This window comes from Oxyura jamaicensis, chromosome 6, assembly GCF_011077185.1.
Source record: "Oxyura jamaicensis isolate SHBP4307 breed ruddy duck chromosome 6, BPBGC_Ojam_1.0, whole genome shotgun sequence".
Taxonomy (NCBI): Eukaryota; Metazoa; Chordata; class Aves; order Anseriformes; family Anatidae; genus Oxyura; species Oxyura jamaicensis.
In genome coordinates this window covers 1,423,165-1,439,147 of record NC_048898.1, presented here as the reverse complement: position 1 = coordinate 1,439,147, position 15,983 = coordinate 1,423,165, and the positions used below count along the sequence as shown (strand labels likewise).

The 15,983-nt window shown below is 40.5% G+C and overlaps 1 protein-coding gene across 12 annotated transcripts in view; it reads left to right on the top strand.

Annotated features, from left to right (window-relative positions):
- Positions 1-15,983, top strand: part of PCDH15 (protocadherin related 15) — a 721,430-nt gene that overhangs the window by 595,737 nt on the left and 109,710 nt on the right. For all 12 annotated transcript variants that reach the window (XM_035329710.1, XM_035329721.1, XM_035329709.1 and 9 more), the window contains 2 exons: positions 3,012-3,317; positions 4,496-4,720. In XM_035329710.1, the coding sequence (XP_035185601.1) occupies positions 3,012-3,317; positions 4,496-4,720 (531 nt within the window). The remainder of the gene's footprint in view (positions 1-3,011; positions 3,318-4,495; positions 4,721-15,983) is intronic.

The window sequence follows — 15,983 nt, the reverse complement described above, 5'->3', positions numbered from 1 at the left end:
TCTGTTCATATTTCCTAGCAAATAGATTTGGGGAACAACTGCAGAAAGCACTGGTTAGCAAAGCTGGGAGCAGATGGCAGAGTCAAAACATCAGGGAAAGATTCTTTATGTGAGTCTGTAGCATGTTGTAGCTCAGCTTGTGGAGCTCGGTGCTTTATGTGGGTACTCTGTAAAATCCTGCTCTTCCCAGAAAGACTGACATGGCCAGTTTTGCCTGTGAGGCCTGGATTCATACCTGCCATGTCTCTGTATGGAAGTGCGGTCAGAGCCAGGAATATTGTAACCCAGGACGACTAAACGTGGTCTGATCTGGAACAAGCCTGTGACTTGCTTTGTTCCAAGCCAGCTGTGTGCAGGCTGGGGGAGCTGACAACCTCTGCAGTATGAAAAGAAGGGGGGCCTGGAGAGGACATGTACACCCCAAACAGCTTTCCTCTCCTCATTTGAGTCTTTCTCTGGTTATGCATAGTGTACCTCCATGCAGTTTTGTAGCTGGACTGTTTGTTTATGCTCACTCGTATCCAGTGGGTGGCCATCTGCAGGCCTTCCCCTCCGTGTGCCATGCGCCAGAGGCGGAGGAGGCAGTGCATGCAGCACGCTCGCCCTCATCCCCTCAGCCGCTAGTGGTGGTGGAGAAAACTCTCACCACCTCCAGCGCCTGCGATGCGGTGGCATTGTTGTCCAGTCATGGGATCTGTTATTTCTTATATTTCCCTCTTTAATTTTTGCTGTCCCCCTTTCCCTCCTCCTCTGGTAACTATACTTGGAGAAGGAGCAAATTGTATTAAATCTATTGGGATATTACTAGGTTTTTTTGTTTTGTTTTGTTTTGTTTTTTATGGGTATAGGTAAGTTCAAGCAGGGCTGATGTTTAAAGCAGGACTTCCTGAAAGCCCCGCTGTGTGTCACCTGGAACCCATTGGTAACAGAGCTTCTCCGTAGTAGTGTTGAGCATGGTTATGAAATATGGATGACTCAAGTCATCCATCTCGATATAAAGCTGCAACTGCAAGCAGGAACAGGCAGCACAGTGCACAATTCCTTCAAAGACTTCTCCACGGAGATCGTGCCCACAGGCTCTGAGAGGCTCCAGGAGATTATTTTCACATGGAAGGAGGAGCTCCTTTCTTATACCCTTCAGATGTCATTGTTCTAGAAAAAGTCACCCAACAGCTAACTTAATTGGATTTGATAATATATAGGTAAACAAATCAGTCCTGCAGAATGTGAAAAATATGTTAATGCCCAAGGAAGTACACAAATGAGTTTAAACGTAAGTAGTCATGTTTTTAGGAGCCTAGTTGCAAAGTGTGCTGTTTTTTCGGAAGTCTTTTTACATGTTTCTCTATTTTAAACTGTACTTAAGTGTGTTAATGTTAATAATACAAGTAAAAAATCGCCTGGTCTAATTTCATAATTTCCAGTGATAGTAGTGTTAAGGATTAACTTTGTTTAGTGTGTGTATTCGGTTTTTATTTTAAACTGTGTTTGCTCTTGGTCAGTTAGCATCAACTTAATTGCTGTTAAATGGTTTTGGCTTAATTTAGGGCTTAAATATGAGGACAGACCTCATGCATGTATTGGAGATAAGGTTTATGAAGCTTAGGGTTTGTGTCTTACCCAGAAGCTGACTTCCTCATTTCATATACTCTTCTTGTCTTTCAGTGGGCTAACAGGTTGTTACTGTATTCTTGAAACTTTCTTCCTTCACTCGCTTTCTGATGGTTTTCCTGTTTGTCACCTATGAGGAAATAGATTTGATTCTAAGCTTAAGTAAATCAACCATACGTTGAAAGATGTCGATTCAAAGGATGTGTTCTCCATTGACGGGTCATTATGAAGTTACAGCCATTACTGCTTAGTGCATTGATGTAGTGCAGGAGGAAAACACAATGAAATCTTTCTTATTAACAGTTTTAATTAACTTTTAATTGATTTCTGGGAAGATAAATGGCTTTGTTACAATATTTTAAAATTAACACCTTCACCAGAATTAAACATTCATGGAAATTTCCTGAGCATTTTTCATATAACAAAACATGAAAATCTTTTCTCATCTTCTCAGATGTCTGTAGCCACATTTATGAAGTCAAACAAATGAAAACGCCTTTCTAACAGTATGGCCTTTGTTTAATTTACATGGCCCTATTCATCATGCTTTAATTTAATTAAAAGGAGGAAAAACAACAGGTCAGTGTTCAAATTATGCTCTAGTGCCTTTAGGAATAATGAGTCTGAATCTCTTCCATCCCCATTAGGGCAGTAACATAGTAACAAGAACTATTTAGCTGATACTGAAATCTGAGGCTTAGTTTGCTACACAAGACTTAAGATACCAATTGAACAAAATCTAAACATTTATCTATTGCAATTATCAGCATTTTCTGTGTGTAGAAGAATAGGGATGAAATTTGGTATCGTTTGATTTTGAAGAACGTGATGTACAAACTAGAAAGTTAAGTATTTCTTCAGAGAGCAATGATAAAAAATTCACTAAATGTGATGACCTTAAGTGGAATTAAGATTTTTAACTAATGTGTCCATCCTGTCTGTCTGCTGGCTGCATCCATATAAGCACGGATTCCACTGGTAGCTATGAAACACCTAAATTGCACAGTAAAATAAAAAATCTCCTCAGACACCACCTAACTCTGAAGATACTTAAGCATTATAACTGCCTAATGACCTGACTTTAGAAGCATCTAGTTTGTCTTCTGCAGATGTTGTCCAAGACTGAGACATCTAAATGTGTATTTTCTCCTGAAGTTCATTTGAGATCCAGAAAAGCTGCTTTCAATCACTGCCAATTAATAGGTTTGATTTTGTAGAATTCTTTTTTATCTTCAACAAAATATGAGAGGCAAGTTGCTGTGAACACGAAATGGTGAATAGCCACGCAGACGTTACTACTTTGTAGAATATTATCTTAGCTTACCTTGCAAATCCCATGTAGGTGTGTCCCTTGTATTTAAAATGTGCATTAAAACATGGTACTTTTTTCTGTTTCTTAGGCTACCGACCCAGATGCAGGTGTTAATGGTCAAGTTCATTATAGTTTGGCAAACTTCAACAATCTTTTCCGAATCACATCAAATGGTAGCATTTACACAGCAGTCAAACTGAACAGAGAAGTAAGAGACTATTATGAACTTATCGTTGAAGCAACAGATGGAGCTGTGGACCCCCGCCGCTCAACACTAACTTTAGCAATCAAGGTGCTGGATATTGATGACAACAGCCCTGTTTTTACTAATGCTTCCTACACTGTCTGTGTGCCTGAAAATCTACCACCTGGCACTGTCTTCCTGCAGATAGAGGTAAGAAAGCGTTACAGAGCGAAGGCAATGTTTTGTAACTGTTGTGCAGTACTAAGCATGTTCTTAGTTAACTTCTCAGTGGGACCAAAGTAAAACACTGCAGACTGGAGTCAAGGAAGGTATGATATCTACCAGACTGAAAAATTCATGGCCATTAAAGAGGTACATTAAATATTTTGGGGGGTTCACTTGGAAATAAGAGCAGTTAGTTAAAAATAAATAAATTGAGCAACACTACTATTGTCATATTTTGGGATATTGTTTTACATATTAAGTGCACTTGGTTTGTTCTTGAAAGCTCATTGTGTTGTTCCTACATGTTTGTGTTGATAGTGTGCTATCTCAACTGATTCAAACTGAAGTGAAAGCCAAAAGTCCAACCTCATTATAGTTAATGGAGTTAAGTAGTTGCTTCCAGAAGAAATTGACCGAACACTAAGTTTGTCATCTAAGATAGCTGGAGTAAAGTGAGCACCTTGAGGTGTCTTCTCTCTGTTAACTATAAAAACAAAGATAAATCATTTAGACAAGTGATAGTTAATTATTGTTAATTGATCTTACTCATCCTGAGCTAGATCTGTAAAGATAGCTGAGACTCACTTCCCATAAGTAGTCTATGTAGCCTCCCAGTGTTTTAGTGAGCAGATTTTAATGAGAAGAGTCTGTCGTGGGATAACTTCATCAAGAATGTTTTTTATCTGAAGCTGCCTGCAGGTAAATCGTAAGTGGAATTAACAGCTAAAGCAATTGCATAATATTCTTTCTAATGAAAGTTAATATTCTCTGTCTAAATACTGGTATGAAATAAAAACACCCATGCTGCTATGCGGGGTAAGATCAATGGTCTGCTTAGCCCAGCATCCTCTCCCTGGCAGTGGTGAGTAGCAGGTGCCCAGAGAAAAGACCAAGAACAGAACAAGCTTCCCGTGACTCTTGCATAGAATATTGTGCCCCTTTCATGTGGCAGGTATCTCTGGATTTAATAACCTCAAGTGGTTTTTCTGCTTTCTGCAGTAGTTTTAAGTTTATCTCATACTATTAGAATAATATAATGAGATTTGCAGTTGCTTGCCTTTTTACGTTTTTAATCTAGTAGGGATTTGTTTGTGACAATGGATTTTGTTTGCCTTTAAGGTTTTTGTTTGTTTGTTTGCTTTTTTCTGTGTGGCATGGTGTAGGCGAAGGACGTTGATCTTGGTTCTAATGTTACCTATCGAATACGGACTCAGGAAGCATTACAGTATTTTGCACTGAACAAGTACACGGGCGAGTTGTCGCTTCTGAAGTCCTTGGATTACGAATCATTCTCCGACACAGAAGCAACTTTCACCTTTCTTGTGGAAGCCTTCGATAGCAAGGGCACTATGCCTCCCGGTATTGCTACTGTCACAGTGAGAGTAAAGGTAAGAGGAGTAGCGGGTCAGTTGACAGCATCCTCTCCTATTTGGTACAAAATATCTCTGCGACCCTTACAAGTGTGCTGATGAACCACCAGAGCACAGTAACAGTATGTCTGCTTTCCTACTTTTCCCCTTGCAGAAAGCTACCACCTTTTTCTGACAGCAACTTGTTCTGCTAAATGTACACTTTATAACAGCTATAATTATTTTGCTATATGCAATTAAGTAGTTAAATCTTGGTTCATAGATTTATGAAGTACAAGAATACCTGACAAATACATAAACACTTAGTCCTTTAGAATTGCTGAAAGATTGAAATAAGTACCTAATGGAATTGTTTGCAAAAATGACACCATCACGTTTCAGTTAAAGCTCTCATAAATTGTAATTTTATGAACCATTCAGGTGTACTGAGTGCTGATGTGGCACACGATGCCTTACATTTCAGTTTCAGCTACCTGAAAATACAGAGCTGCAAAGAAACAGGCTTATTCCGTGGTCTTTCACAATGAATCGTTTTTATGCTGAGAGTTGCAGCATCACCTGTGTTTCTGCTGTCTTGCCAGCAATATGGGAATAATGGTATTCTGTTTGGGAGGATCCACAAATGAAAAGCATTTGTAGCAGAGGCATTAGCACTTAACATCTTCAGTTGGTTGATGTGCTTGTGTCCAAAAGGGGAGGATGCTTTAGAAGCTCTAAATCTTGTTTCCTTGCATTTACAATGGTGCAGTTCTGGAGCCAGTCAGACAAATCCTCTTGTCTGGTTGTTTCATTTTTGTTGACTGTCAGTGAAGAATAGTCAGCAGTGGGAGACAAGAGAATTTAATTACTGGCACTTCATCTAAGAAGCAAAAATTGTAGGAAGAGAAAAAGCATGGCTTACAAATACAAATTTCCTACCTGGCAACTTCAGTGTAAATGTAAGTCTGCAAAAAATATTTAGCATCAGTCTCTGGTTCAGCTCACTGCGTATCTGCAGATGCTATGGATTGCCAGATGATTTTGAGTAATTCTGTTTGTCGGTCTGTACTGAGCTCTGAATTATTCTAGGGACAGTAAATGTCTCAGATTAGCATTGATGGCAACATAAGAAGGCTTCTACAGTACCTCTCTGTCTCTGTAAAATGCTTGAGATTGAGATGCAGTGCTTCTGCTTCCTGCCGGGCTGCCCTCTGAACCGGTGTTTTCAAAGCGAATCAAAGGCAAAAATAGCTTTTTCACTTCATTCCGTGAGCCTCATTTGTCTATACCGTTCAATACAAACCTGTATTTTTTTTTTTTCTAGAATAAACTTTTTCCCAGCTCGATGCTTTTTAGCAAGAATCAAGTTTTGTTTTGTTCTGATTTGAAGATAGCTGTTCTCAAATAGGAGTGTGTTCAGGGAAAAGCTGCTGTCTGCACGATGGGGCTGACACAGCTGTATGACTGTGAGTTTATGTTGTGGTCATTAATCTCAGTGGACAACGCAGCAGTGCAGTTCTGCTTGGTGGCTTTAGCGTAACAGCAGCAGTCTATCAGGGCACTGTCCAGGAGGCATTGTGAGAATAGGGAGTTTAAGAAGAAGGGGATTATTAGTAGGATCAAAAAATGTTTTTTTTTCTGTTTTGTTTTTGTTTACCTGGAAACTTAGCACATGTGAGCAGTTAAAAGGAGGCATGGTAATTGTTTGGAAAGGTGGTGTGTGAGAGGCTGGAATAGTGTGCCTGAGCCAAGAGTAACAATTTCTGCAGTTGTTGGGGAAAGCGAAGGCAAACAGCCTATAGATTATATAGCAAAGGAAAAAAAGGGCTGGGGGGGAATATTTAGTGTGTATTATCATACCCGGCAACAGCTTGATTGTTGCAGCTGATCAGTGGACATAACTGAAGAACTGTGTTAAGATAATGGGCAGGTTCCAATCTTGAGTGGCAGGTAGGAGAGTAGCTTTGTCAGTGGCACTGGTGAGTGGGGAAGGGCTTTTGGAAACAGTAATTTTTCATCTCTCATTGTGTCAGACAGATGCCATTAGTGGATACATGTCAGAGAGATGGTAAAAATTCAGAACCTTGATCACAAGACAGAATCTAGAAAAGAAACAATGGTTTGTTTTGAGATTACAGGGGAACTTTCCAGATTAAACAAATAAAATGAAAACAAAAACACGTGGGGAGGAAATAAAATAAATAAATCAGAGCCATTTGCTACCTGTGTGGTGTGAGAAGGGTCCACAGGAGGATACCCTGAGTGGCAGATTCAGGAGACGGAGCCTCAAGGGGCAGGGGCAGGAGCAAGGCACGTAGCTGGCCTTCAGTGATAAAATAAATGCAAAAGAAACACGGAGCACAGTGCATCACAGTGCAGTTTGGGTTTGCTCCTGGTGGAAAAGACCCATACCTGCCCTTGTTCTGAAGGGAGAGAGCTGCTGTGTCTGTGGTGGGGGCAGAAGGTCTCGGGCAGTACAGAGAGGGCATGGGGTTGGGGTTCATTTGGGGACAGAGGTACCAGTTACAGCCTCTGGAACGGGGCCTGCATGGGCACGTGGTGGCAGGCTTGCTCAGGGCGCTCATCTACTCCAGTAAGGCACTGAGTCTGGCCCTAGAGCTCAAATGTGTGGTGGCATGAGGCTCTGCATGATGTGGTAGAGATCCTCACTTGCCTATTTTCTGATGGCAATCCAGTCTTATATTCCTCTGGCATCCTGACTGTGGTCCAGGCTGCTGCAGTAGGGCATGACAGATAACTCCTGATAAGCATGCTCATTGTTTCATGAGAGTAATTTACAATTTTCTAGTGAATGGCTAGGATGTCTGCACAGGGAATCAAAGGGGTTTTAAAACTGGAGATTTCTGCCAGACCTTCTGCCAATTTAGAGCCTGTGTTCAGGGACAGGGTGCTTCTGCGTGGGGATGTACATCCCTCTGCGCAGCTCTGCAGGAGCCCTTCCTGTTCAGCCTGTCTTTTACTCCTGCTCTGCCTTAGGAACAGGATGTGTCTTTTTCCTATTAGTAATAAAAGCATTTTTACTTTATTTAGAGGAAGGTATTAGAGTGTGGTTAGTTTTTTTTGTTTGTTTTAATACAGTGTCTGTGACCCCAAATAGGAAATAAACCATGCGCATATGTATTGTAGGCCCCGTAAGAGTAGTTATGCAGCTTGCAGGCTTTAATAACTCAAAATTGACCTAGAGAAAAGCAGGAGCAATCAGTAAGGCAGTAATAAGACCAAGCAGGGAATTTATGTAACCGTGAGGAATTCAGTCCCTATGATCTTTGGAGTATTACTCATATTAAAGAGATTTCCAGTCCTTTTGGTCTTGTGCTCCCTGTTAACATTTGTCATTTTTCACAGTCCAACTTTTAACCATCACCATTGTAATTTTTCCTGTGTGATAGGATTCTGTTATCCAACTATGGACAAGGCCTGATGGTGTCATATATTATTTATGTTGTATAAAAGAGAATGAGCAGCAGTGCCATGCACCCGTAATCACACTGAGCTTTGCAGCTAGGATGAGGGTGGATACATGCTGCGACTTTCTTTAGACTCTCAGCCTTTGGCATGACAAGTTACAAATAGTTTATATTAACCTTCCCTGAACTTGATCAAAACACAGATTGCAAAACAACTTCATCTGTTACCTTCATGTCAGTCTTAAAATATGTTCTTTGCCACTGCTGCAGCCAAGTGGCCCTGTACAGTGTGTGACTTACGATTCCTTATTTGGAGGAAATTGAAGGTAAAATAATGAATTAATTGTGCATTTAATGAGGAAAATCATCCTGTGTATGAATATGCCTTTAGGAAGTTGCATTTAGCCAGCAAGTAATATTGATAGCCTTAAAGTAAACAAAATTTCATCTCATTTTTCTCTAGTTTCCTGATTTATAAATCAGATGCTGTTGCATTTCCAGATTTGGTGAACCAGCTGTACCACCTGTCCATAGGGACAGAGTTCCAAAGTGCAACTGTCAAATTAATTTTTCAGGAGAAGTGTGACATTGAGGAGATATAACACTTAAAATACTCCTCCTGCATTACTGAGGTGTTGGTTTTTCGTAGATGTTGGTTTGTTGTTGGTTTTTTGTGGTTACTGTTGACAAATGATAAAGACTGGAGATGTGATTTGGTTTCTGTCACTGCTTTGCTAACAATATATCTACAGCAAGTGAGTCATCTGGGACTTCATACAATCTTATTATTTATTTATTTAAACTGTGAAAGATCTTTTTGTTAGCCAGGGCACAGTATTTTATGTTTAGGTAAAAATATAGCCATAAGAAACAAGGAACTCTTACAAATTAATCAGGTGGCATGGAGCAAGCAGATGAATAGTGATTTTTAGTGGACTTCTGCATTAAACTGTAAGCTGGAAATAAAAGTGGCTTAAAATAATAGTGCTATGGAAAAACCTGTCGGCTGAGGTTCTGAAAACAAATATTTGTCTTAAAATTGTCCAGTTAATAAAGACAAAAATTAGCTCTGTCTCTCAGTTGGTAGGACTCGGATTATTGAGTAGGACTTGAATAGTGAAGCCCCCTGCTGGTCTAACTGCTCTTCAGCATGTGTAAAATTGGATGCATTGTAGGTCAAAAGAAAAGTTACAAGTCGTATACTTTAGGTCATGTTTTCATATGTGTTGATTAGTACTTTTTGAGGGGTGAGCTTGAATCTCTCGGTCATTGTGCTAAGTCTCCCCTTCCTTGGAAACTGTGCTTGAAAGAAACCAAGCAACCAAGTGCAAATCTATTAGAGGTAAAACAAAGTCTCTGTGTCCCCAGAGAGCAGAGCTCGGTGCCTGCCCCTCCGCTCCCTGTGAGGGAGCTGCGGGTTGCCATGAGGCCTCCCCTCATCTCCTCCACTCTAGGCTGAACATACCAAGGGCCCTCAGCTGCTCCTCACACACCTTGCCCTCTGGGCCCTTCACCATCTTTGTTCATCTTGGTTGTAAAGATGCCATAGCAGTGCTGAATTCCAACTTGATTACACAAGAAAGCTCCCCGTGTTTTCCTGTGCCTCAAATCAGAACACACAGAAGCATAACTTCTTTGCTTTTCTAAGGTAGGAGGGTTGGAAGAAGATGAATGTTTGTTGAACGAATCACCATCTCAAACCAATTGGTTAGAGTCCCCAGCAAAGCTAGGAAAGCAAAGCTCTGTTACAGTAACTCGGCACTTGAGACTGCAGCTGGAATAAAATATTAGAGCAGGACACTTCGCTCCTCTACCACAGCACCTTAACTGCACTGATGGAGAGCGCTGTGGAATGGGTGGCCTTGGTCTTTATAAAATGCTTAAATGGTCACTAAGAGAAGAATGGGAGAAGGTGGATCCACAGGTTGTCATCAAGGAGAGAGGACGTTTTGGTTCAAACTTAGCTCCAATAGATGTTTAACTACACACATGTGTAGTTGCCACTTTTTTGTGTGTCCTTGCAAGACTATGAATTAATTCAGGTCTTGTTTGTAATGAGCAGGTGAGCAGTAATCTATCAGTGCTTCACTATGGTGGGAATTTGTGTTATGGTGAGATTTAATTACAATAATAATGAAGATTTGCTGCCAGTCACTATGCAGGTAATGAAGGATGCATGAAGATGAAAGACTGGTGAGTCACAGTCAAACACATCCTCAGCTTCTAATAGTTCTAAAATAGAACTTAGTTATGTTTTTATGTTTTTCAGTAAATTTACATACTTGAAGTAATCTTTCCTTTCTAACATGTAATGAAAACCATTTCCCATTGTATAAAGGGACAGTCCAGCACAGTGGCAGCACATAACTTATAAGAAGTCTTTTTTTTTTTTTTTTTTTTTTTTTAAAAAAAAAAAAAGGAGCTGCATTTTCTCCAAAATGCAACTGCTTATCTGCTTATTTTTCTATTTTCTAGCAGCATTTATGGCATAACAGGCACGGTGCTGGACTGTGGTGCCAGTAAGCAGATTTGTTTTTCCAATCTCAACTTCCCTGTTCATTCATCTGCTGAAGTTATTTATTGCTGCGTATATTCCACTATGAACCTTAAGTCATATTATGAGATATTTCAGGGCTTTCTGAACACTAAGTATGAGAAAGAGGCAGTTATACCATGTTAACAAGTCTCCATTTTGTATAGCTACAAACAAAAATCCCTGTGCAAAGAAGCACTAGACCCAATTAAAGACAAAATTCAGCATGCCGGTTCACACAGTTCATTGCATTAGCCTGCCAGCATCATCACAAAGATTTTTAACTTGCTGCTCTAAGGTACTCAGCACCACACGATTCTCTCACCTCAGTTCTTGTAACTTAATCACTGTGGGTGATATGTAAATCTAACAGATATTTCAAATACTTGCGGCACACTAGTTGTAGTTTTTAAGCTCTGACTTACTTCATTGGACTTTAAATAAATAAATTAAAGAATACATGGGTAAATGAAAATATTGGACCATGAATAAAGAGAGCTTTGCTTTCCAAGCTTTACTGGGGACTCTGATTGGTTTGCTTGCAAGCTTCGCTATATATCTTAGCGGAATGAATGGAGTGGTGTGCTGCACGAGCCTTAAAGGTGGCGTGTGCTCATTAACAGAGCCTTAAGAAATTGCTTAAAGAATGGGAAAGGGAGCTAGAGCTCTTGGTGCTCCAGTATCTGGTTAATTTATGTATTTTTATGTTAAGTCATACAACGATTTCACTTTTTTCATAGAAGTTTTATTTTTCATAAGGGTCACAACTTTGAAGGGGGACATTCTTAGATATGAGGTAGAAATAATAACAGGAGATTTTCCATCACATCTATGACTACAGATGATAAAATCAACATACTGCTGCATTTGTAAAACCAGTGTTAAAGTTAATTGTCAGTGAGATAAGTTAAAAGTAGATAATTTTTTTGCCATTATGTTTATCATATACATTAGCAAGTATAAATTGTTCTCTGTTCTCCTTGGCATCAATTACACAAACGGATGAAATGAAACCACAAATTCACAGGAAGTATAGTTGGAAATATCTCAAAAAGAATTACCTTACCTCAGTAATTACAAGTCATAGCATGGTTATTCGTTTTTAATCCCTTTGCAATCTAATTGCAAGGCTGGATACACCTGGTTGTGCAATATTTTCACAGAATCACAGAATTTCTAGGTTGGAAGAGACCTCAAGATCATCAAGTCCAACCTCTGACCTAACACTAATAGTCCCCACTAAACCATATCCCTAAGCTCTACATCTAAACGTCTTTTAAAGACCTCCAGGGATGGTGACTCCACCACTTCCCTGGGCAGCCCGTTCCAATGTCTAACAACCCTAAAGAAGTTCTTCCTAAGATCCAACCTAAACCTCCCCTGGCGCAACTTAAGCCCATTCCCCCTCATCCTGTCACCAGGCACGTGGGAGAACAGACCAACCCCCACCTCGCTACAGCCTCCCTTGAGGTACCTGTAGAGAGCAATAAGGTCACCCCTGAGCCTCCTTTTCTCCAGGCTGAACAGTCCCAGCTCCCTCAGCCGCTCCTCGTAAGCCTTGTTCTCCAGGCCCCTCACCAGCTTCGTAGCCCATTTTGTTGCTATGTACCACTCCACGGAGTTAGCTGGGTAAATTACGACAGATAACCAGTATTGTTAACTTAAATGGGTCATTCAGCAGAAGGATGAGAGTTTGCTTGAAATCTTAAGATCCTGGTTGTTGTCCCAATTTTAGATAGTGCATTAACTGCCTGCAGTAGGAGACTTCTGTGATGAAACTCTTAGTGGTTATTAAGGCCTCGAAAATAATGTTGTAACATCTGTTTGCATGAGTACTTGCTAGTGAAAGAATATATAAAGTTTACACACCCACATATATGTATAAACTCTTGGCAGAAGGTAAAGATCTGCATTTCGCTGTAGTAAATATATATATATATGTGGCATATATATATATGTGGCATAGTAGATGTTAAAGTGAAAGGAAAATAAAAGTTCCTTTTCTAGTAATGGGATTACATTAGAATAACACTTGGGTTTTCTTTCAGAAAATAAAACTCAGTAGTGAAAGAATGGTTATCTAAAGTCATGGCTTAAACTTTCAGTTGTTTCAGTGCTGACTCTGCGACTCCAAATCTAGGGGCCTTGATTCAGAACAGTTCTAAATCTTTTTAAACAATCATGTAATTTAAGAGTATCATGACATAAAAGCATTCTAAATTTGCATTTTAATATTTACTATGAAATTTGTGCTGCTCCAAATTAGGTTGATTAGCATCATCTTGAAAGGCTTTGGGAACTTACCAAGTTAAATAATAGAAATATAATCAAATGAGGATTTTCAGAAATTGAGAAATTATGGAAGGAACCAAGGGCTCCAGATGGCTACTAGCAGTTAGCATGGACCGGAGGAATGGATGGTAATGAAATATGGCACCTCTGGGTGATGCAGCTGAAACGTAGCGATGGTAGCAGAGATCCTGCGCAAACATCAGTAAGCTCTGTGCTGGATGGGTTTCTACCGAGTGGCAGCCTGCACTTGGAACTTCCCTGAAAGCTAAAGCCGAGCTTCAGGAAGCCAGTGCAAAGCATAGCTGCATCCAAAGGAAGCCTCCAGCTTTCCCCAGCAGCTTTGGCCAGAGGCATTTGGCAGGGGAGCCGGAGAGATGGCAGCCCTGCAGGCCACAAGGTGCGGCACGGAGAGTGGCTCTGGGTTGCCCTAGGCTTTGCTCTCAGAGCACGGGCTCACTGGGGCCCAAGTGTATTTGTTAGAGGGCAGGATAAGGCCTTGTGGTGGGGCCAGAAGTCCATGGGTAAGCCATGAGCATGAATCTGGTCTGCAGTCCAGCCGGGAGCAAAATGGACAGAGCCAGGAGCAGGGCTGGAGGCCAGCCTCCCTCGGCGTCACTGGAGCAGGGCTGGGGAGAGCCCCAGGGGCTGGCAGGGGTCCTGGGCCCAGTGGCAGGGTGTTGGAGGGCTGGCCAGGGCCTTCTGGGGCTTAGGGTGCCCTTAGGGCCGTGAAATCTTGTGTCTCTAGAGGACTTCCATTCTGCTTATTTATTAATAAATTACTTTGCGCTTCTTTTAAGAGGGTGTTTCTACAGCTTTCTACAGCTGAAAAAAACACAGGAGAAATAATGATTTTCAAGTGCAGTGATGCCAAAAAAACACTGCTTTCTGTAGAAGAGAGTTTCAGGGGAAGAGTAAAGGAGTGTTAAATTTCTCCTTGGAAATCCCCAAACACCAAGGGATTATTAAACACTTGGAGGCAGCTTAAATGGGAAGCCACCAGCTCTGGTAATGTGCACATAGGCTTAATTGGCAGATGTTCGAAACCAAGTGATAGCAGCAAATTAAATGTATTAATACTTGGAGAAAAATTGAGAAAGTGAAAATTTTAGTGTGACATACACTGCGTTTTAAAGTAAACCTCCTTGCTTTCTCCTTTAGTGGGATTATGTTAATGCACATTTAATATTAGTGGAAGTAGAGACCACTTTAAAAATACATTTGTTCTATTTATTACACGTGATAAAAGCCAGCAGACTGCAAAAGGAGCTGTAAATGCCTAATATGCATTTATTAGCTCAGACGCTGTTCATTCATGCTGTTTTTTATAGTGCGGGCATGTTGATTTCCACTTAGATACAGATGACTAGAAACCATAGTATCAGCAGCCATAATCAAAGAGCACAGTCCCAAAGTGGCATGAAAAACACATGGATGTACTTAAAAACTCTTTATGAAATGTTTCACAAACCACGAATATGTAATATTTAAGAAGCTAATCTCCCTAACCAACCTGGAGTGATTTTGTCAACAGGTCAGAAACAGGAGGGTAAATGTTTCTTCACAGGCTTTTAGAAGTTTTATGGTAGAATGCTTTCTGCTCCAAGAGCTGAGGAGAGAGAAGAGAAGAAAGAGCGTTTTGCATTTGTAATGCAGTCTCCTCAGGTAGGCACTGCTGCATAGATACTCAGTTAATAATGTTAAAAATCTTCCAACAGACTCTTAGTGGTCTGAATAAATCAGCAGAATCTCTGAGCTTCGTGCTCTTTCTATAGGAGTTTGTCGCTCTGGATCTGTTCAGCAATTTAATGATCAGATTTCACTGTCGTGGCATTGTAGCTATTTTAATAAATAATCAATAGTTGATTATAATTAGGTCACATTCTACAAAAAATGGGAGCTGAAAATCCGGCTGATTTTGTAAGCTATATAAAACAAGATGACTACTAGATGAAAAAAGTATAAGCCTGTTTCATAAGGAGAGAAATGAGTAAAACAGGGTAAAACAAATTTTTGTGAGGGTTAGGGGAGGATAAGCTTCACTCTTATTTGGTAGGGCTGCCCTCTAGTGCAGTGCAGGCTAAAGGCAGCAGATTTTTTTGTTAATAATGAGGTTCCCTGTGCACGATAACAGGACATTTGCACACATGATTATGCCTGAGGGAAATATATTTATATATATACACACACATAAATATGTGTATATATGTAAATATCTAAAATATATTAGTGCCATCTTGTGTTGCTTCTGTTTATGTCAAGATAGCTGATGAAAAATTAACTTCTTACCGTTCATTTTTCTCTTAAGAAAAACAACATTGTTAAAAAAGCATGTCAAATATTTGTTGTTTTTCAGAAAGTTTTCAGTAAGAAAATGCTCAAATTGGTCAAGTCTGTTGTGCATTGTAATGTTGCTGTTCTTTAACTAAAATGCCCTGAGAGTCAGCAGCTGCAGCTGGAGTTCACGAGAGTGAGAAGGGGCCATATCCTGATGCATCACAACTGCCTTGCACCTGGTGCCTAGCAGGAAAGAGCCGTAATCCCTGCGTATTTGGCTTCTCCTTTCAGGAAGAATTTTCCAAATATCTTCTAACTGCCATAGCAAATCTTGGTGCATTAGACTTGTGCAGCATTTGCTGCTTGGGATCTATTTCCGAATTGGGATGTGGTGGAAGATGGATCTGTAGGATCCTGTGCAAAGTCATAGAGGAGTACTGGGACTGCTCTGGTTTGTGACAGCCCGTCTTAACCAGTGGTGACTTGGTGACCCAGGAGCTGCAGAAGTGTCTGAGCTAGCCTAGCTGCTGCTTGCTGCGTGCGGCTATACAGATGTGTGGGGTCTGTGCTGTAATTCACGTGCTGTGCGTGCCATCTGTGTGCACTTCGGGTGGTGATGGTGCAAAGCAGGTGGCAGTCACTTGGTCCAAATCTTGCATCTCCTGGATGAGTGAATGAAGAGGCAGAGCAGAGTATCCCACCCAGGTGTTACATGTTTATATCCTTAACTTGAAGCACAAATATTAAAGGTCATTCAGTGTCACCATAAATCAAA